This window comes from Aspergillus brasiliensis, assembly GCF_001889945.1.
Source record: "Aspergillus brasiliensis CBS 101740 unplaced genomic scaffold ASPBRscaffold_7, whole genome shotgun sequence".
NCBI lineage: Eukaryota > Fungi > Ascomycota > Eurotiomycetes > Eurotiales > Aspergillaceae > Aspergillus > Aspergillus brasiliensis.
In genome coordinates, this window is record NW_027137448.1 from 1,179,929 (window position 1) to 1,203,951 (window position 24,023).

A 24,023-nucleotide genomic window follows, 5' to 3' on the forward strand; every position below is an offset into this window, starting at 1 on the left:
CTCCAGATGGCAGTGACATGAAGTGCAAGTCATGAGTGCCGCAACGGGTAGCAATGAAACGAGGAGAAGAAAAGTGGCTAGCTACTGTGGCGAAAGGACAAAACTTGGAGGGTGGGCAACGAAGTGAATGCCAGCATTCGAACCGTTTTTACATGCTGCCATTATGCGACTAAGTACTTCGATCAGTTTCATATCCACCATGGTCAAATAATCAAGTTCTGTCTGCTTTTGCTAATAGTATCAAGATTGGTCACTATGAAGAGGAGCAGGCCTGTGCGCCGCTCCACCAGCAACAGCCTGGGAATCATATGAATGATGATCGAAGCTGTGCTCGCTTCCTATTATCTCTCAATGCAGTGCATAAGGTCTCCACTGTATATGTTCACTGATCTGCGCGCAAACACTTGCCTAACAGACTCAACAGACCTTCGGGATCTGGCGGCCCTTGTTTCGTCAGACCAGCTCTTCAGCCGACTAGCCGACCTACCCTACTAGTAACTACCAGGGTACAACTACCTCTTATGACCAAGCAGGGTAATACCGTCCAAGTATGTCATGCGATTGGCCGCTCAGACAAGCCAACGGGGATCGCTAACAGTGAAAACATGGGGGCGATAAGTGCCGTGCCGATCGTATTATTCCAGCCGTGCGTGGTTTACATGTACTGTCTTTCTGCAGCTGTAGCTCGGCTGGGTAAGTGCTGATGAGGATATTGAGCTACTGCTGCAACTAGTAGGAGTTGTGTCGCCGTGTCTGTCAAGGTGGAGTTGGGGTATTAGTTGCTTGATTTGAGGCATCCAGGCTACCCGCAAACCGAGGGAGTGAGTCCGCACAGATTCATGTCTGGGGGTCTTGAATGTACAGGATGCTTGGCTTTTCAGGAGTTATGGTATAGATGTAGCATTCAAGCAAGTCTGCCTTCTTTGTGGGTGGTAACTACTGGACCTTCTTTACAGGAATATTGTGCCATATTCGATGTCGCTTATACGCCCTGAGATAGTAGCACTTAAGGTCAAAATTGTAGTACTATATGTGGAAGGGGTAATTTCATTTGTCGTTGAGAATATCAACCTAGTTATTTTGTTCATCTCGTTAAAACCACGAACTCATCAGTGTACGATCTCACTTCGTAATAGCATGCGAGGTATTCTCGCTAGCATCCACCAGCGAAGCCTGCGACATCCCACTCCACGCCTCAGCATGTCCCTTGGAGCCGGAATCCGCATCATCCAGTTCCAAATACCCATCCTCAAGCTGCCAGCTCTTCGTGCGCTTCATCTGCCCCGGCTCGCTGCCGATGGTATGTTGAGCTTCCCTCAGATGTCTCGGGTTCGTATTGCGACTCGACCGCCCAGTGAGCGTCTTGTAGAACGGCTCGACGTAGCGCCGGAACAAAGGCGCCACGGTCGGTAGCGAGACTATGATCATGCTGAACCAGAGTTCCATGAAACTAACCAGTCCGACGAGGTACAGACCATGTACAAAGTCCGTCTGGGTCGACGGCTCGAGCGTGATGACCATACGCCAGGCCATGACTCCGACAACACTGCGGTGCATTAGTATCTAAGTAGACAGCAACGGAGCTTAGCAAAGAGACGTACAAAAGACCCATGGCGAACATGATGGTGATAGTCAGTTTGTTTCGGAACGGCATTTGGACCTTCCAGAGCAGAGGGATCGGGAGGAGCGCAATCGCGGTATCAAGACCCATGTTCAGGGCGATTGAGAGAATCTCCTCCAGCATGACCGACTTGCAGTACCCCCCTGGCACCGGGTTCCAGCCGTAGGAGATGGGTTTGCATTGGGTCATGAAGAATGATAGGAAGAAGACGTAGTAGATGAATACGGCCCCGTACATGACCCAGACTGCGTAGCGGAATTGCTTCGAGGGGAAGAGGGAGGTGTAGAGGGCGAGCATGGAGAATTTGCAGCATACGGTTCCTGTCGTCCATGTTACGTAGGTGCTGATGAAGAGCTGGATGGAGCAGTTAAAGAAGTTGTAACTGGTTATATATGTTGCAAATGAGGCCGGCTTACCTGGTATTGAACTCCGATCTCGTAGCTCGTGAGTGTGTCGGTGTGTGCGCCCAGACCGTTGGCGATGGCCCAAAAGCACACGCCTTCCATGGCACATGTGCTTAACTGTGAAGAATGAGATACTGAAGTAAAGAGCACTCCCGGGAGAGAAACTCACATAGGCAATAAAGACGAAGTAGTCATGAAGTTGAATGGACGACCGTCTAATCCGGATAGCCCACAACCTCAGTCCCATCATGAGGGTGGTCACCACCGCAAAGACAATCTCCCAGATCATAAGCCGGGCTCCATTTGGACTGATAGCCATCGTGATGTGTGATTGCAATACTCAGCGTGCTGCAAGAGTCGAAGTAGATTGTTAAGTGACCCCGAGGGAATGGCAGGCTTTTGAATGTGACAAACTGTCGGCCGGAACAGCTAGGCAGATGAGGGGGCCACAATTAGCCATTTCTTGTCAGCACAGCCGACTGCACAGATGCTTGGATCAATTAGGTTGATGTCGTTTTCTGCACCTTGTCTGGATCCACCAGCATATGGCCCCTTCGCTGTGGGGGCGTGTTAACTTGAAGACTCAGGAGGGAGGGCTGAGCCATGCTCTTAGCAGCTTTGGCAGCTTAGCGGCAGTTGGGGGCAGTTTGCTCCACACACACAGGCACAAGGCGTTCTGCAGGTTGCTGTGGTGTACCTGTCACATTATTCAGTAGAAGATGTTCATAAGATGTCTACCTTGCGTGTCACTGACTTGTCAGTAGCTGTCTACAGCCTGACTATAAAATCAGAAGAAAAAGAGTTCCGATCTGATACTCCAGATCTAGCATAGGAAGTAGTAATTCAAAGTAAATACCTTTGTAATTAGTCGGACATTCTCTAGTAAAGTAGCTATAGAAAGGAACACTTCAATACAACCAATTCTTCACAGTAAACACATACTATTCAGGTAATCCCTCGCCTCCCACTCCAGCAAAGTCGCTGCAGCTCGCACCAAACTGACAGCAGATATGGCAGATCCGATACTTTCTGCACCCCGAACCACACTGAATCCCTCGATTATCTCGGTCCAGACCAAGGGTACATATATCGCAGGGTTGGACCGACTGATTCAATTTGTACCGAACATATAAGCGGCCTTCTTCGATCACAGCCTGCTCTCCCAGCTGCATACCGTAACCCTGGATGGTCCTTCGCAAAGCGTTGTTTCCGGTTGACCGCATCCACCACGACAGACTGCGACCAAAGCTGTCTTGAGGCTCCTGCGTCAGGGGGTGACTCTCGAGGATCTTCCTGACGAGATTCTCCCGCCCGTGCTGAACCGCTACAAATAGGGGAGTCAAACCAAATCGGTCAGGGCGATGGACAGCACTACCGCGAGCTCGAAGTGCTTCGAACATCTCTTCGTTGTCGGCGACCACCGCGTGGAAGAGCGCCGACCGGCCTAGTTGATCAACGTCATCCCATCCAAATCCGGGAGTCTGCAGCAGCTGCGTGAACACGTCTTGGTGGCCCCTGAAGACTGCCCAGGACAATGCGTTTTTCCCATATCGACCGTCAACTCCCTGCAGGGACACGCCCTGCTGGATGAGCATCGCGACCATATCGGCTCTGCCGTTAAACGCAGCCCAACACAACAGAGACATACGGAAGGGTGCTTGCTCGACGTCGCTGCCCGGATAGCGAAGCAATACCTGCACCATTTCCGGCGTCCCCAGACGGATGGCCATTCCCGTGATGGTGACCTCTTTATCGAACACGTCACTCTCGGACTTTTGCAGGAGTAAGTCGGGCTGGCGTTGCAGGAGAAGTTCAATGATGCGCGGCCGAAAGATGGTTTCAGCCGTGCTCCCAGAAGGCTCGCTATTATCATAAGCCACTATCGCCTGATCCAGAGATGTCAAGTTGTGGAATCCCTGTGTATCAATTTTGGCGTTGTGGTCCAGAAGTAGTTGCACCATTTCTACGCTGCCTTGTATCGCAGCGCAATCTAGTGCTGTCACGCCTTCGGCACTACTGGCATTGACGTTAGCCCCGTACTCCAGCAACATCGCTACATCCTCACAACGACCGCTAGCCGCAGCGACAAGCAAAGCAGGCCGATCTTGTGGTCCTTGTCGGGCCTCGATGTCCGCTCCTGCTTGCATCAGACGCCTCATGATCTTCTGCCGCGCCTCGGCTTTCTCCGGATTTTCCGGCGTGGTATTAGCGAGTAGAAGTAGCGGCGTGTACCCGTAGGTATCTCTGGGATTGACGTTGGGCTTGTGCTTTTCGAGCAGTAGATCGACTGCCGCCGGTTTATACGCCCGGGCTGCCAAAGCCAGGGGCGTGTGTCCGTCAGTATTGACGGCTTCGATATCGACCTCCTGCTGCAACAGAAGCTCGAGGTTCTTCAGAGGTTCCATGTAGGCGGCCCAATGCAGCGGGGTGGATTCAGAGCCATCCGCATCCTTCTCGTTCACGTCCTCGCCATTCTCCAACAACATGCGAACGATTTCCGTATTGCCACCCTCCACGGCACAGGACAGCGGCGTGCGTCCACCGAGTATTTTGGAGACTTTCTTGTGGGCCTCTTGGGTGGGAAGATAGCTGCTGAAGGCATTCTTGTACTCGAGGGCAGCGCTGAGTTGCTCGGCAAAGCCAGTGCGGCCGTCCATCATTCTGGCCCTTCGTCGTATGTCCAGAATATCACGCACAAAGTCTTCCTCCTCCAATAGACATGCCATCGCTAGGGCGAGCCGGTTGTCCTCATCTTCGGCGTCGGTCATCAATACGCCGTTGTCTGACTCGAACACGGAGAGCTGCTTCATTTTGTAGACGGAATAGTGGGAGATGATTGGATGATAATGGAAAATGTAGTAAATTTATTCTTCAATATCGTGCTGGTTGATTGAACAATTTGTCTTGATGATGTTGGTAGTTCGTTTGTGTGTTCCGCACGATCTATATAGATCTATCCGAGATGCAAGGGGGTTGGATGGTTAGGCAACGACTCCCTGGTGCCTGCTCTGTGATACGTCAATTGCATCGAACATCGCCTATAAAATGTGAAGTCTATAGTTACCTGGCGGCATAACAGTTTCTGCCTGGACTGGCCATGATCGCTGGTGGCTAGCACACCTTAAGGGATTCACCGTCAATTGCATGCTGCATGTAGCATACTGCTCAAGACATCTCTGCATGGCTGTTCACAGAGCTACCTTGGAGATTGGAATAGGGGAGAAATCACTAGCAAATGCCTTGCGTTGTGTTTTTGCCTTCTAATCGTAAAATTCATAATACCAGTCCCTACCAGCCATAAACCGAGTACCTCTAACGACTGAGCTTGCTACGTCAAATTTTATATATAATGAAGCTACATTGCAAACCACTAAAGTGTAAACGGCATTTAGTTCAACTATCTGCAGTTCACTATTTCACATTCATTCTTCGCACATAATCACTATCCCATAACATTCAACCATATCCAGCAAGACTTCAGACAACAAGTATGACCTGCACAGCAGATCCACACCCCCAAGCATCCTCTTAAACAGCAATCGCCTCCTCACGCTTAGCACCACCCTTAGGAGCCTGATCCGCAAAGTCCTTCACACCCGTATTAATCGCATCAGAGATACCGCCAGCAATGCTACCAGCCAAGCTCTGCAGACTCTGCGGGACTTTCGACACAATCGTATCAGACAGCTTCTTAGCGGCAGCCTTCTGCTGAGTCAAATCATTGTAGGTCTGCGCGCCCTTGCCAGCCTTGACAATCAGACTCTTCTTGTCATCGAGCTTAGTGATAACGGCAGAGATCTTGTTCTTGAGGTCGTTGACAGGGCCAGGCAGTCCCAGCGCGTCGCCGTCGCTAAGAGCGCCCGTGCTGCTGACCTGGGTGTTGCCGTCATTGATGGCCGTCACTAGCGTGTCCGAGGCTTGCTGGACCTTGGCCACGTCGCCGCCGTTGTAGGCTTGGATGGCGGAGCCCAGGGCGTCGACCTTGGTGCCGATGCTGGAGAGGACGCCAGTGATGGTCGGGAGGTCGCGCTCGACTGCGGTGGGCGCGCCGAGGGTGCCGGCGGCGAGGCTGAGGGTGAGCATGGAGGCGAGGGAGAGCTTCATGATGGACGCTGAGTGATAGATTGATTTAAGTCAATGAAGATGATTGGTACTGGAGCAGTGATTGTGATTGATTGTGATTACTGAAGATAGAGATACTTCAGAGGATTGAGCGACTTTATATACTTCTTTGGTGGTACCCCGTGAGATGGTAAATTCCCAAACTGGCCACAGAATGATGCCATGATACTTCGCACACAAATGCTGGACAATTCGATGCCGAGAAATGACGATGTGCACATCCCTAAATTTTCAGTGATTGACAAGGACTGAATCACCCACGGTCAGAAATGGCTGAAATTCCGGGGAAGCTGATGCAAAGACTCGAAAAGCGGGTGTTGCGCGTTTAAGTTTACCAGTCGAACTTCAAATCCAAAACATGGCCCTCCCACGGGGTATTCAGGAAAGGGCACATATGTCGATCTTATCAGTAAGTCAACCTTAATTCGACTCACATGCACATTGTTTGAATCAAGTGTTTGAGCTTGTTCACCGACCGCTCAGAGCCCTAATTTGGGTCATCCCTGCGGGAGTTTATAAAGCGGAGCTCGGGATCAGCCGCAAATCAACAACGAACCATCCCTTTATTTTGTTTACGTTTTACTGATTTTTGTATTGTTTCCTCTCAACATTAAATTGCGGGCAGATTGTGAGGATCGACGGCTGTAGGAATCTGGTGGCGTCACGGTGAAGCGACTAGTTCAGCCCAGACAGCATGCAGGATAGGGAGCACACTTACCTAGCCTGCTGGAGCCTTGATGGTCCTGACTTTAACACATGGTACGCACAGTGTTATCAAGCCAGCTTGCCATACAGAGTATAGGTTCATCGGCTCTTGAATTTGATTCACTGCCTATTGTAAGGGGATAGTTGCTGTAAGCCACCGCCCTTCCGCGAACACAGCCATTTAACAATGCCGGACAGAGGAAATGTCAGTGGGTCGCAAATATCGAGATATACACTTCTTCTCTCACCAGTGTCTTTTACATCATCTTCTTTCCTTAAGACGATCACACTTGCTGAGTAACTCCTACACTGCTTTTTAGGCAGTAGTAGATGAGATCCAAATGTGTACGATGTCTACACAATAGGACTGTTTCCTATACAGTACCTTCTCCTGCCATGCAACTTCAAACGGAACTCGTATGAAAGAGTGCCATATATCGCGTGCTAGCTGCCCGCGAGGCAGATCCGCTGCCTAAGAAGATGACAAAGGCAATTGATGGGCTCTACACAGAACAGGCGCGAGAGGCAGCAGCTCTGCTAGTCCAGGTCAACTGGTGGACCGTGTGAGCCCTCTTTTTGGTCCGAAATGTTATTCCCATATTAGGTAAGACTATAATGTATCCAGTAATAGAGATGTAGTTAGCCTGGTTTTTCTGGCCCCCAAATATAATTAGCCAACGCTTTCTCCCTATCGGGTCATATTTCCGACATGTGCCGTGATAAGAAGCATAATTATATGCTTGGTATTAGGATTCTTAGTTTCTTACATCCCTGCCTCCGTGCATATGCATAATGTGGCTCTCAGTCCAACACAGCCCCCAATAGAATCAGTCAGTAGTAGGCTATTAGTTAACACACCTCGGAACCACTTACTCTACCCAACTTCGCACTTCTCTATCTGCTAAGTATCCTCAATCCCCACTCCACGGCCCCCCGCGCCGTCTCCAACTCGGCTCAATCCTGGCAGACACGGAGACATTCGGCGGTTGGTAATTCTTCTTTTCTGCCCCCGGGTTGTTGGTGCTTGCTCACACAGGAACTGCACTTCATTTGTCTCTTCACCTCCACCCTACGGTTGTGGGCTTATCCGGCAGGTCAGCGCAGCGATAACGTATGGTGGTATTGCATCTGGAGCTCAATGCTGCCCGTGGATGCGAGCTGAGCAAATTTGCTCGGCGCGGACTATCTGCCATTATCGCGATAGCTTTATTCTGAAGCTGGCTACAGCTTGATAGGTCCGGGTGACTAAGAGGGTAGTATTTGTTGCGAGAATTGAAATTAATACTGCGTATGTGGATGTCGGTAAGAATGAATGATAAGAAAGAATGGAGACAGCTTCGGTTTGGATTTTGGAGGTTTTTACACATGGGATCCAAACTTCTGTGCTAATCAAACAGAGAAATGTAGCATAGTTGGTTCAAATGGGGATGAGGATAGTATGGTCTACTACGCTCTATTGAGAGTAGGACAACATTCATCATTATATTTCAGGCGAGTATTTTGTCCACTTTAGTCCCCCGTTGACTAGGTTGCTCTAGTATGCAGTCAGACTATTGGAATGCCAGGAGGGCCTGAATGTTTGAATATAATTGTTTTGATGTCTTTGTAGTTGTTGGGCGAGGGGATCTATCTTTGTATTGGATCTACTATCATTCCTTAAGTCGTTATATGACCAGCTGGGTAGAATGGCTGACTACGGTGTATATAGATAGTGGTGATAACTGCTTTTACTAGGGAATGGTGAACATGTTTGTAATCAGAAGACTGTACCTATATTACACACTAGTCCTACTAGACGTGCCACTGTTCTATGCTTATGGCAGTATACAATAGAACATACCAAGAGATTCTTCATATCCTTCATATCATGCTTAGTACTTCTTCGCCTCTTCCCAAGTTCCTTCACTCAGAATGAAGTTAAGCCTCCTCATCGTCATCCTCCCCATCCTCCTCATAATCCTCAATAGAAATCCACTGCGCATCATTACTAGCATCTAGCAACTCGACATGCAGATCATTACCGCCCGTCAGAGTCCAGGTCGTCGTGCTCCCATCATCAGTACCCTGATCCAAGATAAACAAATAGTAGTTACTGTCACTGTCACTGTCACTATCACTGGGAACACTTGACTCCGCAGGTCGGAAAAGGCTCCCCTGATCAGCAAGCTGACAACCACCCGATTGCACGTTGCACAGAATGTATCTTCGTAGATAGGTGTTCAGGATCACCACTTGTCCTGCTGAGCCAGCAGATGCATCGCCGGATTCCCACAAGTCCAGGCCGGGAATGTCGCTCAAGTCGCTGGAGAAGATGATGGGAAGATTGGGGTCAGCAAGGTTCGGGATGGCGTGCTGGTCATCACGACCGCGATAGCCGATTCGGAAGCTGGCTGTGGCGCCGTAGGCGAGGGTGGCTATTGCGAGGTAGATTGATTTCATTGTAGCTTTTGCTGGGGGTTCAATGAAAAAGAACAATTGGACAAGGAATTTGGTATGGAATATAATAGTAGATGGCAGTGTTTTGACACGGGGGTTGAGATGGTGGTATTTATACTAGACTCAGGTTAGTTCCAGTGGTAGTACAGAGCAGCATTCTCGTAATAGGCATTTCTGTGAGCTGCAATACCTCCTAGGCTTGTCTCCTCTGGCATGTATGTGGTCTTCTGGCATGTGGGAGGATGGACATGATTCGTATCGTTTTTCCTGGACTGAAAGAATTGTTTGATTGCTCCGCGGTTGCTACAGGGGAGGAGACTCGAGAACCTTTATATTTGGGTCTCATAAACTGACTTCTGTGGTAGGTACTACTGTGAGACGGTAATGTAAGTAGAGTAGAGATGGAGAAGGTGAAGATTGATGGAGCGTGGGGATGATGTGATGGCTCATTTTAATACTACTAGATCATATTAACTAGTTACTCCTCCAAGACGTGTCACTAGCTTATATTCCCTCACTGAAAACAGCATTATGTAAGTCGGTGAACTTATAATCACGTCCTGTGAAGAGATCTACTAGGCGAACAGCAGTTTACATTGGATCCACAGTAGTGGCTGCCTTCCAATTCCCACACGACATTTGTATATCCTGCTAATACCGAGAAACCGTAAGTCTCCTATAGCTACACTTCAGTATTCTAATCTCGGACTAATCATCTATCATCATATCAAGTAGCGTCGTGTATTCCCTTCCACTATGATGCATTAATCGGTACTAGGCCATGTAGAAGAGATTACATGGTTCTCCTCTTTCTGGAATACTTTGCAAAGCCAAAGATATGAATGGATGAGCCTGGTTAGCGGCTGGAAGCAGTATTAGGTAGTGTCTTAGATCTTAAATCTAGAGGCTTGAAGAGTTGAGCGAGTCTCATGCGTTCCTATTGATTTTTATTGAATATGTGGTTGTCTGCTAGCGACGCCCATATGGACCATCTCATTTCCTGATCTCAAGCAGACCAGGTTGGTTCAGATATAGACAACCATAACTGAATAGCAGTTGAACTGCAACATCGCCGTAACCACAAAAGTAATAACAACCCGTCATGCCAACCATATCAAACCAAAGAAACAATCAATAACCTCGATTCCATCCGTCTCCCGGTTGTCCCATAAGAAATTGCTGTGTAGTTCCACCGAGAATTCTGCGTGACATCATGCGACGAGGCTTAACTAAGTGAGACCGGTCACTTGGGAGTATTTGGGTGCTGGTCCATGACAGAGAATTCCGCACTCATCTGGCTGGTACTCATGAGTTCCTCGTCGTCGGAAGATTTCGACTCCTCCTTGACAGCACTATTTCCGGGCTCCATATCTTGCTCTTCCTTCTTGACGACGGGTTTGTCTTGAACCGGAGTGGGAGTGGTAGCGCCTTCATTGTTGCTGGAAGGATGATTAGCATCATGAACAGGCATAGGTATAAGACTACCTACAGAGCCTCAGCCTTCACAGCCTTCGTGGCAGAGCGAGGGGTCTTCGGAGTCCCTGCCGTCTTCTGACGCTTGCCTTTGGTTGGAGTATTCTCGCTAACACCAGTGTTCTCGTCATCTGCAACAGCCTTGTCCTTGCTACGCTTTGCGGGCGTTTTCTTCGGAGTGGCTGTGGTGGGAGCGGGTTCCTTCGAAGGACTGATAGAGGTGCCACTTCCCTCAGCCGGGTTATTATGAACTTCAAGGAGCCTACGCTTGGCCTTGCGATAGAGAGTACTGGCGGATTGGGCGTTCTTGTAGTTTCCCTTGACAGCTAGCTTGTCAAAGTCGACCTGCAGTATTGTCAGAGAGTTCTCTAAGCTGAAAGATGAGGAATAAGAGGTATACCTTGCCGGATTCATCGGAGCTCAGAACGCCCAGAAGAATCATTCGCGCTTCGGACAAACTCAGTCCCAGAAGAGATTCTGGCTGGTTGGGCTTTGGTGCAGACATGGTTGGATGTGCAGGAAGTGTTGGAGAATCAGGTGACGATGAGATGGGACGAGTGTTTGGATAAAATTCGAAATGGAAAGGAGAAGTGAGGGGAAGAGTGTGATGAGAAGTAAGAGGTGGCTGCAGTAGAGGACAAACGGGTGAAGTTCCTGACGAGCAAGAACAGCGTTGCCACGGAACGGAATGGTGCAACAGCAGACAGACTGAACCAAAGCTGTGAATGAGCTGAAGCCAGTTCACCTCGCTGGCCCAAAGCAAACAGCAAAAACATAGACTGGGCCTTGACAACAGTTATGCACCGTCAAACCCATACTTTGCCAAGTGATACCAAACATGTTCAGAGTCTCAGTTCTGCCTCTTTAGGGAGACATTATTCTGGATCTGCTTGTACACGTTTTCCCACAACGCAGGAAAGTAGTTCGGAGACTGAGTCGAGCGCTGAGCCTTCGCATCCGTGTAAAAATGTTGAGGGGTCTTCCCTGCCCACCATGGCGAGGGCGCTGGCTTTGAGTTGGTAAAGGTTATAGGCCGGAGAAGAGACTTGTTGCGAACCAAGTCACCCAGCCTGACCTCTGTCTGCTGAGGCAGAGAAGTTGGCCGTATAGTGGTCATGTACAAGGTGGCCGTAGGCGGCAGGTTCTTCACATATTCAATCATTGTCTCGCGGGAGCGGCGGGCAAAGGCGGGGATGGCAACGTGCACATAAACGACGAATGGAGCTGTGGTAAAGAGGATGAAGATCATCGGAAGAGTGCCGCCGATTGCAACTTTTCGGTCAGCAGGCGCATGTCAGGAAGCTACACATGGACACTTACTTGCAGGGGCGAGATACCATGGATGCTCGTCCGATGATGCGAATGCTGGAGCCAGAAGGAAACAGGAGACTCCAAATATCAAGACCGAAATGAGCTTCAATGTTCCCACCACGGCCGTCTTCCCTTTTCCGCTATAATATACCACGATCTTCTCCGGTGGCCCTACAATCCAATTCAGCATTCATCTCTTGATTCGGACATCAGCGGCGAGCGATACCTTTGCGAAACGTCAATTTGGCATGCTTGCTAGGAGACAACTGCGGATTCCGGGGCGCAAGAGGCTCCTTTCGCTTGATAAAAGGAGCACTGGGCTTCGGCTGAGGAACAGGGTTCTGTGTCGTCTTGAATCGGGCAAATAGTTTGCTGTTGAGGTCTCTCCGCACGCTCCGGGGAAGAGCGGAGCGCAATTGCGCGCTCAGCAGGATGACAGGGCGCATTGGGTGGGTTGAGGGCGCTTATGATCTCGGTATGGCTTCCAATTTCAGAGCTGCAAGTGGGAAGGTCAGCTGCAAGTGGAAGAGTTGAATCGACACGATGCGAAATTGCTCCAGTGCGAGAAGATGGGAGACTTTTTCTGGGAAACTGGAGAGCTCCGCAACGTGATCCGGCTTGGCGGTCGGAGGTTCGATTGACGGGCCGACAATAGATCGCATTAGACTTGAACCTTCTTCCCCAATCGTTATCGCTTCCTCAACAAACACCCCTGGCTTTGCTGGCATCGTCACGATTCTGCATCGGAGGCTGCTCAGACGCTGTTTATATTCTCTGCAATGAAGGCTCGCTGACTGAATCGCTCCGCTTCCCTGCGATGTATTCGGCTTATCGTGGCCTTCTGGCCCCCTTGCTCTCCATCTATATTACTCTCCTCTTCCTGATCGCTCCCGGCAACGCGTACCAGGCCATCTCGGATCAGACCTTAGAATCGCTTCCCCGTCCGAACGATGATTTCGATATTCATAGTGGCGCCTTATTGTCCCCAATCCTGAGGCCCCGTGTGTCTGGGACCTCCGGATCGACCGCCGTGCTGAACCACTTCGTTGACTTCTTCCGGAACTCGCTCCCTGACTGGAAGATCGACTTTCAGAACTCGACATCAAAGACACCCGTGTCGGATGGGAAGGATGTGCCGTTTGTGAACTTGATCGCGTCCCGGGACCCTCCGTGGGCGGCTCCCGGCGACGTTGGGCGACTCACTCTGGTCGCCCATTACGACAGTAAATACGAACCGGAAGGGTTCATCGGGGCTATTGACAGTGCAGCGCCTTGTGCGATGATTATGCATGCCGTGAGGAGCATCGATGCAGCTCTGACAAAGAAGTGGGAGGCTATGCAGGCACAAGGCGACACAAATCCGTTGGATGAGCAGACGGGCATCCAAGTGCTTTTCTTGGACGGGGAGGAGGCCTTCAAATACTGGACCGACACGGATTCCCTCTACGGTGCTCGCTCGCTCGCCGAACAATGGGATTCCGATGTCCACCCAGCCATGTCCGTCTACAAGACTCCTCTTGCCTCGATCTCCCTCTTTGTGCTCCTGGATCTGCTCGGTTCGAAAAACCCAACCATCCAGTCGTTCTTCCCCACCACGCACTGGGCCTACAAGAAACTAGCTGCACTGGAGCGCCGTCTGCGACAGCTCAACCAGTTCAAGTCCGCCGGCAATGATCCCGACCGACAGCGTCTGTGGTTCACGCATGCGTCGAAAAGCGAGCACGAAATTCCGTATTATTCCGGTATCCAGGATGACCATATCCCCTTCATGAAGCGCGGAGTAGAGATCCTTCATGTAATCGATGCGGGTCCCCATGGGTTCCCGCCAGTGTGGCATCGCATGGAGGACGATGGCGAACATTTGGACCTGGCAACAGTAGAGGACTGGAGCTTGTTGGTTACTGCATTTGCGGCAGAGTGGATGGAGCTGGAGGGCTTCATGCCGGGATCTGAGCAGGAATCGCCAAATACTCATGGAAAGAACAAGCGCACTGGCTATGATGCGAAGACTGAACTGTAAGCATTGCCTGAATATATTTACAATTTAGCCGTTGGCCGAATTCTCTATGTACATCGTTTGAGCCGGACTTATCATAAGAACTGTGCTGATGCCTGATGCCTGCACAGCTCATGAACGCTCTTGCAGTCGCCGCGAAGCAACCATGGGAGAACGGTCACACCATATTACCAAGCATGAAGCCAGTCATCTCTGCCAACCCCCAAACCGGCTGTAGCACACTGCGCAGGATGGCCGGACCGGGACATACCCCCCGTAGTCCCCAGGCGAGGCCGAAAGCGACACCTCCTGCTACAAAACGCCAGTCAATATCCGCCACAGTCGTAGTGGGCAGTTTCCATCGTGCCGCCAGAGTGGGTGACCGTTCTGCCTTGTCCTCGGTCGGCTGCCCCGGTTTGGCCGACAAGTACGTTATGAGTGACGGACCGATTCCGAAGAGGATGATAAGTGCCAGGGACGGGTCGAAGCGCGACGGGTCAGACAGAAAGGCAAAGAACCGCAGGACCTTGACTGGGTCAGCCATTCCAGAGAACAGCAGCCCTACGCCGAATTCCAGACCCGCCAGATACGAGAATAATGTCCTTGAGCGCTCGGATCTATCAAGGGTACGGGGGACGACGACAAAGTTCATCACGGATGTGACTAGGGTGGTGGTGAGCATGACGGCGAGCTCCGATGTGGACGGATAGACGGGCATGTAGCAGGGCGTTCCACCGGCACACGGGGGGATGGAGCCGCCGGCAAAGAAATTGGCAGTGAGCAGGGCGGTGGTGAAGAAGACAGCGGTAGCAATGAACGAGCGTGGCGACAATCGGGAAATGCCACAGAGCATGTGTCCGGATGTGCAACCTCGACCATTCTATTCAAGTTAGCACCAGCTGTTGCTTATCAGGGAAGAACTCTTCGCCTACCTTTGTACCCCATCCCAACAGGAACCCATGACCAACGGTCAAGAGCCACGGACCCCAGGAACTCGGTGCGGCAGGATATGACGGAATGGCCGAAGGCAAGAAAAGCGCGACGGGGACAACACTCGACGCGAGACCAGCAATGAGAGCCACGTTCTCTCTTGTCGGATTCAATACAGCTCCAGACAAGAGCGAAGAAATGCCCAAAACCGCACCATTGTGCAACAGCAATCCTGTAGAGCTCTGAAAGAGCATCAAGGCCCCGAAGGTGGTATGCACGGGTGTGAACATAGTTATTGAAGCTATACCGATAGTAGTAGGAATAGGTAATCGAAGATGAAAAGTACTACCTTCATAGCAGCAGCAAATCTCAAGACGAGAAGCCAGCCATTAGAAAGGATCCCAGTCCAGCAACATTAGAACGTGGAATATATGAAACAAAGAAATTGTAACGGCGAACTTCGCCCACATCGAAAAGTAGAAGAACAAAGAGGCCGAGTGAGTGAGTGAGTAAGTGGCAGTTTCGGGGACCATCCATTCCAATCACATACACCGTGACGGATTGGTCCCCGAACCAGAACCAGAAAGTTAAAGCTGAGAGCTGATTACGGAGTAGAACGGGGGTCCCCGTGAGTCCTTGGCCGTTTACGTTTTCATCATCCTCTCATTAAGAATTTTTAAAGGCCACCTGTGGTGCAGAACAAGCATGATGGACATATTTCTACATTGAATATCCTTATCAAGTCATATAATGCAGGGATAGTAGCTAACTATACTAAATTCTAATCCTAGCTGCACTGCTGCAGACCCTCGTGGACCAGCGGACCAGCGGACCAGCGGTTCCTTCGAACGGTCGGGGAGAGAAGATATGCAGGGGAACCAAGAACGATCGAAGGGGAATGGAAGGATGGAACTGGCCGGGGATTCGTTTAGCAATGCGGATTTTGGTGGGTTGGTCCCCGACCCGAGTGCCGATTATCTTCATGGAACCATGGTTCGGTGCTTGGCTGGAAGTGGACTCTGAATGTATCTAGATGGATAGGGTGAGGCAGCTATGATGATGTTCTTTTTAAGCATAGGAATGTGATTAGAGATTGCTGATTGATTGTGATTGAATCGGAGAATTTCTCCTTCCTGCAGGTTATATTTTTTGCGTTGTAGGAAGAAGAGATGAGTTGGGGATAGTACCAAGGCTTGATTGTACAGTATCTGCTATCTACACTTCGATAGTGGGTACAGGGGTTGGAATTAGAGTTGCATGGTATTCTAACTAGACTATTGCGATGAGCTTACTGATATGATGTGATTGTGGAAGATATTCCAATGTTACAGAGTATACTGGTTGTCCCTTTCCTTAAATCAAATCAGCACTGCTAGTTACTCCTCGCATTCCCACCCTAAGGCTTCAAACGACAGACACATTCCATCCCATCACAATCTCAGCAACTTAGTATTAACTGCACCAAACAATTTTATTCCCTAAGTACGGAGTAACAGCCATGATATGTCAGTCACCGCCATGATAATCTACCGCCCCCGACGCATTCATCAGCAATGGATCCCGATCCGGTCAATAATCCCCGTCTATCTACACCGACAGAAGAATATCGGCGACCACAATCTACTAAAGAATTGTTACGTCGTATCCGGGGTCCAGTGGAGTCCGGTCCGTCCAAATTAACTACTAAGTAGTGATGCATACAGCCCGAGGACCACAACGTCGCCGTTCTTAATCTATTTTCTCTCCAGGTCGCTAATCAAGTTGTAGCTGCATAGCCTGAGTGTCTGCAGACTGGCTGGCGGGATGGTCGGATTTAAGTCCCCGTCTGTCTACTCCTTAAATATGGAGTCAGAATGTATCAATTTCTGTTCATTGTGGTATTTGTCCCAGGCGATGTGATTATCAACACGATGAAGGACTGGTCTTTTAACGACTTACCAGTGAGGGATGATGACTTATCCCAGGTAGGCAAAGGACTGGCTGGTATAGCATAATCTTCGGCATGAGCAGCATCAATCGCTCGCATGGCTTAGTTGGTAAAGCGCATGACTAGTAATCATGAGATCCTCGGTTCGAATCCGAGTGTGAGCATTTTTGTTTTTGCCTGATACCTAGCGGGTATTGAGCATGCTCCCTATCTCTATTTATATATGGTGTGGAGGGAATGGATACTGGATGCATTGAATATATTTGTGGTTACTTGGTTAGTTCTGTGCGGCAGGGGTGACTATGGAAGAATAGGTGCTTATGATAGGTTCATGCTGTGTACCTCTATAATTGAACTACTATCTACGGTACTGATCTATGGAGATGGCGGACGAGGTACATTGGTCGACTTCTAAAATGCCAAATCATTCATTGGTATGATTAACTAACGTGCGTTATGTGATTAGGAGTTAGAAGAAGATCAGTATCTTTCAACAAGTCTACTAGTAGTACTAATGGAAGAGACGGCACTTTCTATTGCTCGAACGTAGATGCGCCTAACTACATCCCTTCTACTAGCTATTCACGTATGCTTGATGCTTGCTGTATCAACCATAACAGACTCTGCTAATTTCTGACCTCCGCCAAATTCTCCCTCCACCAATCCTCCTCCTCCTTCTTCGCGCGCAACCCATTCTCCGCCTTTCGGGGATACCCATGCCCCTCGCCCTCAAAGATCACCAACTTCGCCACCCCACCGCTCCGCTGCACATCATCCGCCATCGCCTGCGCCTGATTCAACGGCACAATCTCATCCGCCGTGCCCTGCAACAGCAACAGCTTGGCCTTGATCTTCTCCGCCTGGAACCGGGGACTCCGCTCGCGATACACCTTCCGCTTCTCCTCTTCCGTCTCAGGCACCTTGTCATCGAACAATAGCCGGAAGGCATAGTGGCTCTCGAACTTGTGGGTTTCGGCCACGAGGGCTTCGACGTCACTAATCCCCGAGACGCTGACCGCGCCGGTGAAGAGTGTCGGGAACATGCAGATCGCCTGGAGGGTGGCGTATCCGCCGGAACTGACGCCAGTGATGCCGATGCGGGTCGGGTGTACTTTTCCTTCGGAGATGAGGTAGCGGGCGCAGTCGGCGGCGTCGTGTACGTCGAGGACACCCCAACTGCCGTTCAGGAGCTGGCGGTAGGCGCGGCCGTAGCCGGAGGAGCCGGCGTAGTTGAGCAGGGCGACGGCGTAGCCTCGTGAGGTATAGTATTGCCACATCATGCTCAGTCCTGGGTCGGTGTGGATGGTGGGTCCGCCGTGGATGGTGATGATGAGTGGGGGGAGGTCGCCTGGGGTGTTGGTGTATTTGGGGTTAGTGGGAGGGAGGAAGAAGGCGTGCGAGAGGGTGTTGGGGTGGGTGGAGATGGTGCGTGGGAAGGAGATGTGTTGGGCGCGAGAGAAGTAGGTCTCGGGGATGGTGACGGACGTGGAGGAGCGGAGGACTGTTGGTGCAGACGCATCGCTGGGCGTGAGAGAGATGTGGTAGACCGCGCTGGGGGCGGTTGGAGTGCTGGCGATGACGGCAATGCTGGTGGGAGATGTCAGGGCCACGGCGCTGTGTTGGATGCCAGTGAGCGATGCGATGTGGGCAGGGACGGTGTAGGTGTTTTTCTCGAGATCGATGATGACGAGACGCTCTGTTGCGTTCTGCGTCCAGGCCGCGACGATGGTGTTGGCGTTTGGAAGCACATATGTGCAACTGCATCTGTTAGCTGGGCGCTATATCAACAAAGAGGGTGGGAGGCCTACGATCCCAGGAGCCATTCTGGGTGAGCGAACTCGCCCTTCTCCAGGCCTTCGATGACAATAGCGCTGGGTTCATCACTTCCTTCTGGGCTCCAGCGATAAAACTGCCAATATCCAGTGCGATCCGACACAAAATACAAGGTTCCATCCGGTCCCCATCTCGGCTGCAGAATACTTTCTTCGTCGCCATTGCCGGCCAATTTCACCGGCGTTCCCACCTTCTCATCCTTCCACGGCGCAGAGAACAACTCGGTTCCGGTCCAGGGCATCTCAGGATGGTTCCATTGAATCCACGACACTCTATCCCCAGCAGGATTGAATGTGGGATGCGAGTAGAAGTCCGCGCCCGTCGCTGCAACCTCCACCGTCTTGTTCTCGGTATTGATTACAACAAGCTTGTTGACCACCTCCTTATCATGGTGATCCTCCCTAATGGCAAACACCAATTCCGGTCTGTGTGGGTGGGAATTAAACGCAGCATACCAGATCTTCTCATCCGGCTCCACGGCCGCCGTGACATCGCCAGTGGCAGGATCCAAAACATACACCCCGTGAGTCTTCCAGTCTGCGAAGATGACCTTCCCATCCGACATGGTGTTGAAGGCCGCGCCGCCGTAGCCGTGGACGGCTGTGCGGGCACTGTAGGCAGCTGGCAAGACGTCACGGGGCTGGTTGTCGCGCCATTCGACGATACAATTGCGACCTTCTTCGGCAGGGCGACCTTCGTTTACATAGATGATCCCATTTGCCTGAGAGGGTTAATCAGATTGAACATAGTAAACACAGAGGTAAATAGACGAACCGTAGCGGCGATGCTGGCGAAACTGATGCCTTTGGAAGTCAGGGTTGCGGCTGTGATGGGACTGTCCCATGTGCCGAAGGGAGCGGTTTGAGGTTCTGCGGAGGGAGCCATGAGGATGAGTGGATAGGAATGGTAGTGTTTTAAAAAGACAGTGAATGAATGAATGAAATCAGGGGGAGTAAGAAGAAATAGGTGGAAATGATGGAAATGGTCGGACGAGGGGGTTAAAGTAGTGCAATCAGGCACCGGGTGAAATTTATGTAGCAAAGAGGGGAACTAAGCACAAGCATCGCCGTGACAGCCAGCGAGGTTAGTTCCGCGGTGTTCCCGCGATCCGAATGGCTTCGATAAGCCCGGGCCAGTTCGATGGGGAATAGTGCTTACGCACTAAGACGCACTGGTCAGGCCATGCCCCTCTTAACGCCAGTTAGTGCGAACTGGTCTGTGTCCGGTTAAGGCTGTGCCTGGATGTGATTATTGCGATATCAACTGGAGGTAACTTAGTATTCTACAGAACCCTCTTTCACAGTTTAACCGAGCCAACTACATCTCGTTCCAGCCTCATTGTATTCACCAGATGAGGTCCCAAATCCGACAGCTTGGTCACTCCCAAGAACACCATGTTCATCTCAATTTCCTGCCGCAAGATCTGGATGGCCCGGCGGGTCCCGTCGGCTCCATAGCCAGCTGCAAGGCTGAACAGAAATGGTCGTCCCAGTCCTACAGCGCTCGCTCCTAATGCGAGGGCCTTGAGCACATCGGTTCCACGTCGAATGCCTCCATCGATGAAGATTTGCATGTTACTGTCAATGAGGTATGGTGCGTATCGACGGATCTCGAGTAATGTGACAAGTGGAGGTTGTGCGCTTTTGCAGTGAGCATACGAATACAACATTCTAGGGCTTTCACGTACGTGTCCTGGGACCTGCCACCATGGTTGGACAGGACGATACCCTGTACCCCATGTTCATACGCCATGACTGCATCTTCCACACACTGAATCCCCTTAATCACCACCGGTAGATCGGTCAGTCCGCGAAGCCAGGTGAGAATATCCCAGTCGATGTACGGCGAGATGGAGCTGGCCATTGTCTTTGCGACGCCTTGTCCTTTGGCAGAAGAGTCGCGCGCCTGTGCAGATGTCAGCTTCGCTCTAGATACATTCCATGGTATTTACCTGAACCTCAAGGTTCAACCTCTCATCCATCTCCCGCTTGCCAACCACAGGAGAGTCAACCGTAATCCAAATCCCACTCGCACCAGCCTTCACAGCCCGTCGAACTGTCTCTTCTGACTTTCTTATGTCTTTATTAACATACAGCTGCTGAAACAGCGGCTGATTAGGGTGCACCCCCGCCGCCCGCACAGCATCAATGGACATGCTGGAGCCGTTCGCCAGCACCTGCGCCAATCCTTCCTCGCCAGCCGCGACAGCCATGGCGCACTCTCCGTCGGGATGGGCGAATTTGGCGATTCCGCAGGGGCTCATGTAGACCGGTAATGAGACCGGCTGGCCTAGAATTGAAGTGGCAGTGTCGACACTGCGAATGCTACGGAGGATTCGAGGCCGGAAGGATACCTTTTGGTATGCCTTCTCACCTTGTCGTTTGCTGATCTCATCGTCGGCTCCGGAGGAGTAATATGCCCATGCGTGCGGAGGGAGATGTTGCTGGGCTATTTTCTCGAAGTCATTCAAGTTGATGATACTGGATAATGGGGGCGCAGGATTTTCCTCTATTGTTGCTGATGTCTTGGGAAGTGGTCTGGATGCTTTCGCGAGAGTGTCTGGTTGGATAGTGCCTTTGAGGGCCGACGGGGGCAAAGCTTGCGAGAGCACGTCTCTATCGTGAACCGAATCAAAGTCGGCAGTGCCGTCTTTGCCTGCACAGCGAAGAATGACCTGTGAACCACCGGGATGTGAATCGAGGAAATCTGGCGGTGTGAGTAAGTAGCTAAGGACTGCTGCAATTGAACGTACTGGTGACATCGTAAACGGCGCCATGGATAGCTACCCAACACGACTCGCGTGTTGAGTGCTTCTCAACCTCTTCTCGACTCAGTATCGACATGTTGCATGCTAGTATCTCAATGTCAAGGAAGAAGAACGATTATCAACTGCGGAGAAATAGTGATACCCCAACCCCGGATTAACCGGTCAAAATGCGGAGAAATATCCGCTGCGGGCGATGCCGATCCCCCACGCCAACATCGATCCCGGTTTCTTGGCTTGGGGGTTGTATACATCGGCCCTACGAGGATGGATGGATGGATGGATCTCCTCATCTGTTCCTACTCCGCAAGAGCATCACCATGGCCACAGAACCCTCAGTAGATGCTCACAAGCGATCTCCTTCGCATGTCGAGGACATCCATCACCCCAGCAAAGTCAGCCAGGGCGATACGGCACTCGCCCTCCTTGCAGATGGCGGGGAACTGGAATCCGCTGAGCCGATTGAGTTGAAGAAACTCGTGCGCAAGATAGACTGGATCATCTTGCCGTTTCTCTCCGTCTGCTACGCGTTCTACTACGTGAGTATGCAGATTCCTTGAAGGGTGTCTTCTGACACGGACAGATTGACAAAACGACATTGTCATATGCTGCCATCTTTGGCATCAAGGAGGATCTGGGCTTATCCGGGGAGCAATACTCATGGTTGTCGTCGGTGTTTTACTTTGGGTTCCTTGTGTGGGCGCTGCCTACCAACTTTCTCCTCCAGCGCTTTCCTGTGGGGAAGTACCTGGGGGTGAATATCTTTTTATGGGGGTTCTTTCTGATGTTGCAGGGTGAGTGAGTTGCAAGCTACAAAGTAGTGTCTGTCTAATAGTAGTAGCTGTTGCAAAGAACTTCACACAGCTGGCTGTCCTCCGGGTGATATCCGGAGCTGCTGAAGCATGCAGGTAAGCATCATCATTCCATCTTAAACAAACAGCAACTGACAGATAAGTGATCCCGCCTTCATGCTCATAACCAGCATGTGGTACACACGCCGCGAACAGCCCATCCGCATCGGCATCTGGTATACAGCCAACGGCGCCGGAATCGCCCTGGGCGGTCTTCTAGGCTACGGCATCGGACAGATCCACGGCGCTTTAGCATCATGGAAGTACGAGTTTCTCATCATCGGGGCCCTCTGCGCATTCTGGGGTATCCTCATCACGATCTTCCTCCCTGATTCCCCCGTCAATGCTCGTACTTTCTCCACCCGAGAAAGACGACTAACCATCGAACGACTCCGCGACAACCAAACCGGTGTTGAAAACAAAACCCTCAAGCCGACACAGGTGCTGGAAGCCCTTCTGGACTGGAAAGTCTGGGTATTTCTCCTCCTCGGCCTGTCAGGAAACATTCCCAACGGGGGTATCTCCAACTTTGGTACATTGATCATTAAGGGTTTTGGCTTTTCAACCCGTACGTATACCTCCCTATCCCTATATACATCTTCCATACTAATGAAGAACACGAATGTATGCAGTGGTAACAACCCTCATGCAAATCCCCTACGGCGCATTCACCTCCCTCATGATCCTCATCGCGGTATTCATCAACGACCGCCTCCCCCCCAACAACCGGTGCCTAACCGCCATCGTCTTCCTCCTCCCTAACCTTGCCGGCTCTTTCGGCCTCGCCTTCCTCCCCACAGACAACCAAGTCGGCCGGTTAATCTGCTACTACCTCACGGGCTCATACAACGCCTCCTTCGTTCTCATCCTCTCCATCCTCACGGGAAACATCGCCGGCCATACGAAAAAGGTTGTCACGAATGCGATGATCTTCCTGGGTGTCTGTGCGGGGAATATTGCGGGGCCGTTTTTCTATCGCTCGGAGCAGGCACCCCGGTATACTTTGGGGATTTGGTCGATGGTGGTGGCGAATTTTGTTGAGATTGCGTTGATTGCGGTGTTGAGGGTGGTGTTGGCGTGGGAGAATCGGAGGAGGGATCTGATGAGGATGAGAGAGGATGGAGTTGATGGGGTTGGGGATGATGTGGTGGCATTTGGGGATTTGACGGATAAGGAGAATTTGAATTTTCGCTATGTCTATTAGATGGTGCTACTCTGCTTGCAGATAAGGATTCTGGCGAATGAATGGTTACTATTGTGGGAGGATGATGCCGGGTACGATGAGTGGTCACTATTAGCTCTTATTCTGGGTTGCAGATCGATTGAATGGATGTAGCGGGACGATCATGTTCCAATGATAGTTTAATAGAAGCATATGGATAGTCCAATGATCCTGATCTGATCATTAAGATACGATCAACCTTGGGTTACTGATAGCAGAGAAAGTGACAGATTCTTCGACGGTTTTCAGGTACATAGTCTTAAAGTTACAAGTCGGAACCAGTGTGGAGAACAGCGCATCCGGATAAGTATGGAGTAGAATTATAGAATGAGGTGCCTGACCCACTCACTTGGCCTTCTGACTCCCCAACTGGGACTGTTCCATAGTACACCTTTCCATCGCCTAGCGCAATGTATAGACAACAGATG

The 24,023-nt window shown here is 50.9% G+C and overlaps 12 protein-coding genes and 1 non-coding gene across 13 annotated transcripts; 3 read left to right on the forward strand and 10 right to left on the reverse strand.

Moving 5' to 3' along the window:
• Positions 1 to 1,122: 1,122 nt before the first annotated feature.
• ASPBRDRAFT_30948 (uncharacterized protein) lies at positions 1,123 to 2,344 on the reverse strand (the record flags this gene model as incomplete). Its single annotated transcript, XM_067622839.1, has 4 exons — positions 1,123 to 1,546; positions 1,602 to 1,975; positions 2,038 to 2,142; positions 2,195 to 2,344. The coding sequence occupies 4 exons, from the start codon at positions 2,342 to 2,344 to the stop codon at positions 1,123 to 1,125; spliced, it is 1,053 nt and encodes a 350-aa protein (XP_067478468.1).
• Positions 2,345 to 2,966: 622 nt separating this feature from the next.
• ASPBRDRAFT_55840 (ankyrin repeat domain-containing protein) lies at positions 2,967 to 3,755 on the reverse strand (the record flags this gene model as incomplete). Its single annotated transcript, XM_067627451.1, has 1 exon — positions 2,967 to 3,755. The coding sequence occupies one exon, from the start codon at positions 3,753 to 3,755 to the stop codon at positions 2,967 to 2,969; it is 789 nt and encodes a 262-aa protein (XP_067478469.1).
• Positions 3,756 to 3,911: 156 nt separating this feature from the next.
• ASPBRDRAFT_82568 (ankyrin repeat domain-containing protein) lies at positions 3,912 to 4,682 on the reverse strand (the record flags this gene model as incomplete). The annotated part of the gene is made up of 2 exons (XM_067629491.1): positions 3,912 to 4,148; positions 4,389 to 4,682. Coding segments are annotated over 2 exons (531 nt in total), but the record flags the coding sequence as incomplete, so codon positions are not given.
• An 871-nt stretch (positions 4,683 to 5,553) lies between these two features.
• Positions 5,554 to 6,108, reverse strand: ASPBRDRAFT_127630 (cell wall mannoprotein 1 family protein; the record flags this gene model as incomplete). The annotated part of the gene is made up of 1 exon (XM_067617991.1): positions 5,554 to 6,108. The coding sequence occupies one exon, from the start codon at positions 6,106 to 6,108 to the stop codon at positions 5,554 to 5,556; it is 555 nt and encodes a 184-aa protein (XP_067478471.1).
• Positions 6,109 to 8,769: 2,661 nt separating this feature from the next.
• On the reverse strand, positions 8,770 to 9,291 carry ASPBRDRAFT_30951 (uncharacterized protein; the record flags this gene model as incomplete). The annotated part of the gene is made up of 1 exon (XM_067622840.1): positions 8,770 to 9,291. One exon carries the CDS (start codon positions 9,289 to 9,291, stop codon positions 8,770 to 8,772), a length of 522 nt encoding a protein of 173 aa, XP_067478472.1.
• Positions 9,292 to 10,531: 1,240 nt separating this feature from the next.
• ASPBRDRAFT_196740 (putative histone h1.3.) lies at positions 10,532 to 11,266 on the reverse strand (the record flags this gene model as incomplete). Its single annotated transcript, XM_067621021.1, has 3 exons — positions 10,532 to 10,727; positions 10,778 to 11,106; positions 11,162 to 11,266. 3 exons carry the CDS (start codon positions 11,264 to 11,266, stop codon positions 10,532 to 10,534), a joined length of 630 nt encoding a protein of 209 aa, XP_067478473.1.
• A 345-nt stretch (positions 11,267 to 11,611) lies between these two features.
• Positions 11,612 to 12,518, reverse strand: ASPBRDRAFT_127794 (uncharacterized protein; the record flags this gene model as incomplete). The annotated part of the gene is made up of 3 exons (XM_067618001.1): positions 11,612 to 12,033; positions 12,082 to 12,243; positions 12,299 to 12,518. 3 exons carry the CDS (start codon positions 12,516 to 12,518, stop codon positions 11,612 to 11,614), a joined length of 804 nt encoding a protein of 267 aa, XP_067478474.1.
• Positions 12,519 to 12,889: 371 nt separating this feature from the next.
• ASPBRDRAFT_30953 (glutaminyl-peptide cyclotransferase family protein) lies at positions 12,890 to 14,092 on the forward strand (the record flags this gene model as incomplete). Its single annotated transcript, XM_067622841.1, has 1 exon — positions 12,890 to 14,092. The coding sequence occupies one exon, from the start codon at positions 12,890 to 12,892 to the stop codon at positions 14,090 to 14,092; it is 1,203 nt and encodes a 400-aa protein (XP_067478475.1).
• Positions 14,093 to 14,246: 154 nt separating this feature from the next.
• Positions 14,247 to 15,288, reverse strand: ASPBRDRAFT_196743 (YeeE/YedE family protein; the record flags this gene model as incomplete). Its single annotated transcript, XM_067621022.1, has 2 exons — positions 14,247 to 14,948; positions 15,001 to 15,288. 2 exons carry the CDS (start codon positions 15,286 to 15,288, stop codon positions 14,247 to 14,249), a joined length of 990 nt encoding a protein of 329 aa, XP_067478476.1.
• Positions 15,289 to 17,016: 1,728 nt separating this feature from the next.
• ASPBRDRAFT_t157 lies at positions 17,017 to 17,089 on the forward strand. The gene has a single exon. It is a non-coding gene; the product is annotated as a tRNA-Thr (tRNA).
• A 398-nt stretch (positions 17,090 to 17,487) lies between these two features.
• Positions 17,488 to 19,803, reverse strand: ASPBRDRAFT_44153 (uncharacterized protein). The gene is made up of 3 exons (XM_067625129.1): positions 19,533 to 19,803; positions 18,734 to 19,479; positions 17,488 to 18,683 (listed from the first exon to the last, which is right to left on the reverse strand). Exons 1-3 carry the CDS (start codon positions 19,641 to 19,643, stop codon positions 17,552 to 17,554), a joined length of 1,989 nt encoding a protein of 662 aa, XP_067478477.1. The 5' UTR covers positions 19,644 to 19,803; the 3' UTR covers positions 17,488 to 17,551.
• Positions 19,804 to 19,979: 176 nt separating this feature from the next.
• Positions 19,980 to 21,599, reverse strand: ASPBRDRAFT_44154 (uncharacterized protein). Its single transcript, XM_067625130.1, has 3 exons — positions 20,710 to 21,599; positions 20,446 to 20,663; positions 19,980 to 20,398 (listed from the first exon to the last, which is right to left on the reverse strand). Exons 1-3 carry the CDS (start codon positions 21,517 to 21,519, stop codon positions 20,056 to 20,058), a joined length of 1,371 nt encoding a protein of 456 aa, XP_067478478.1. The 5' UTR covers positions 21,520 to 21,599; the 3' UTR covers positions 19,980 to 20,055.
• Positions 21,600 to 21,842: 243 nt separating this feature from the next.
• On the forward strand, positions 21,843 to 23,577 carry ASPBRDRAFT_128071 (uncharacterized protein; the record flags this gene model as incomplete). The annotated part of the gene is made up of 5 exons (XM_067618023.1): positions 21,843 to 22,061; positions 22,106 to 22,316; positions 22,364 to 22,430; positions 22,478 to 22,941; positions 23,006 to 23,577. The coding sequence occupies 5 exons, from the start codon at positions 21,843 to 21,845 to the stop codon at positions 23,575 to 23,577; spliced, it is 1,533 nt and encodes a 510-aa protein (XP_067478479.1).
• Between the last annotated feature and the right edge of the window lie 446 nt (positions 23,578 to 24,023).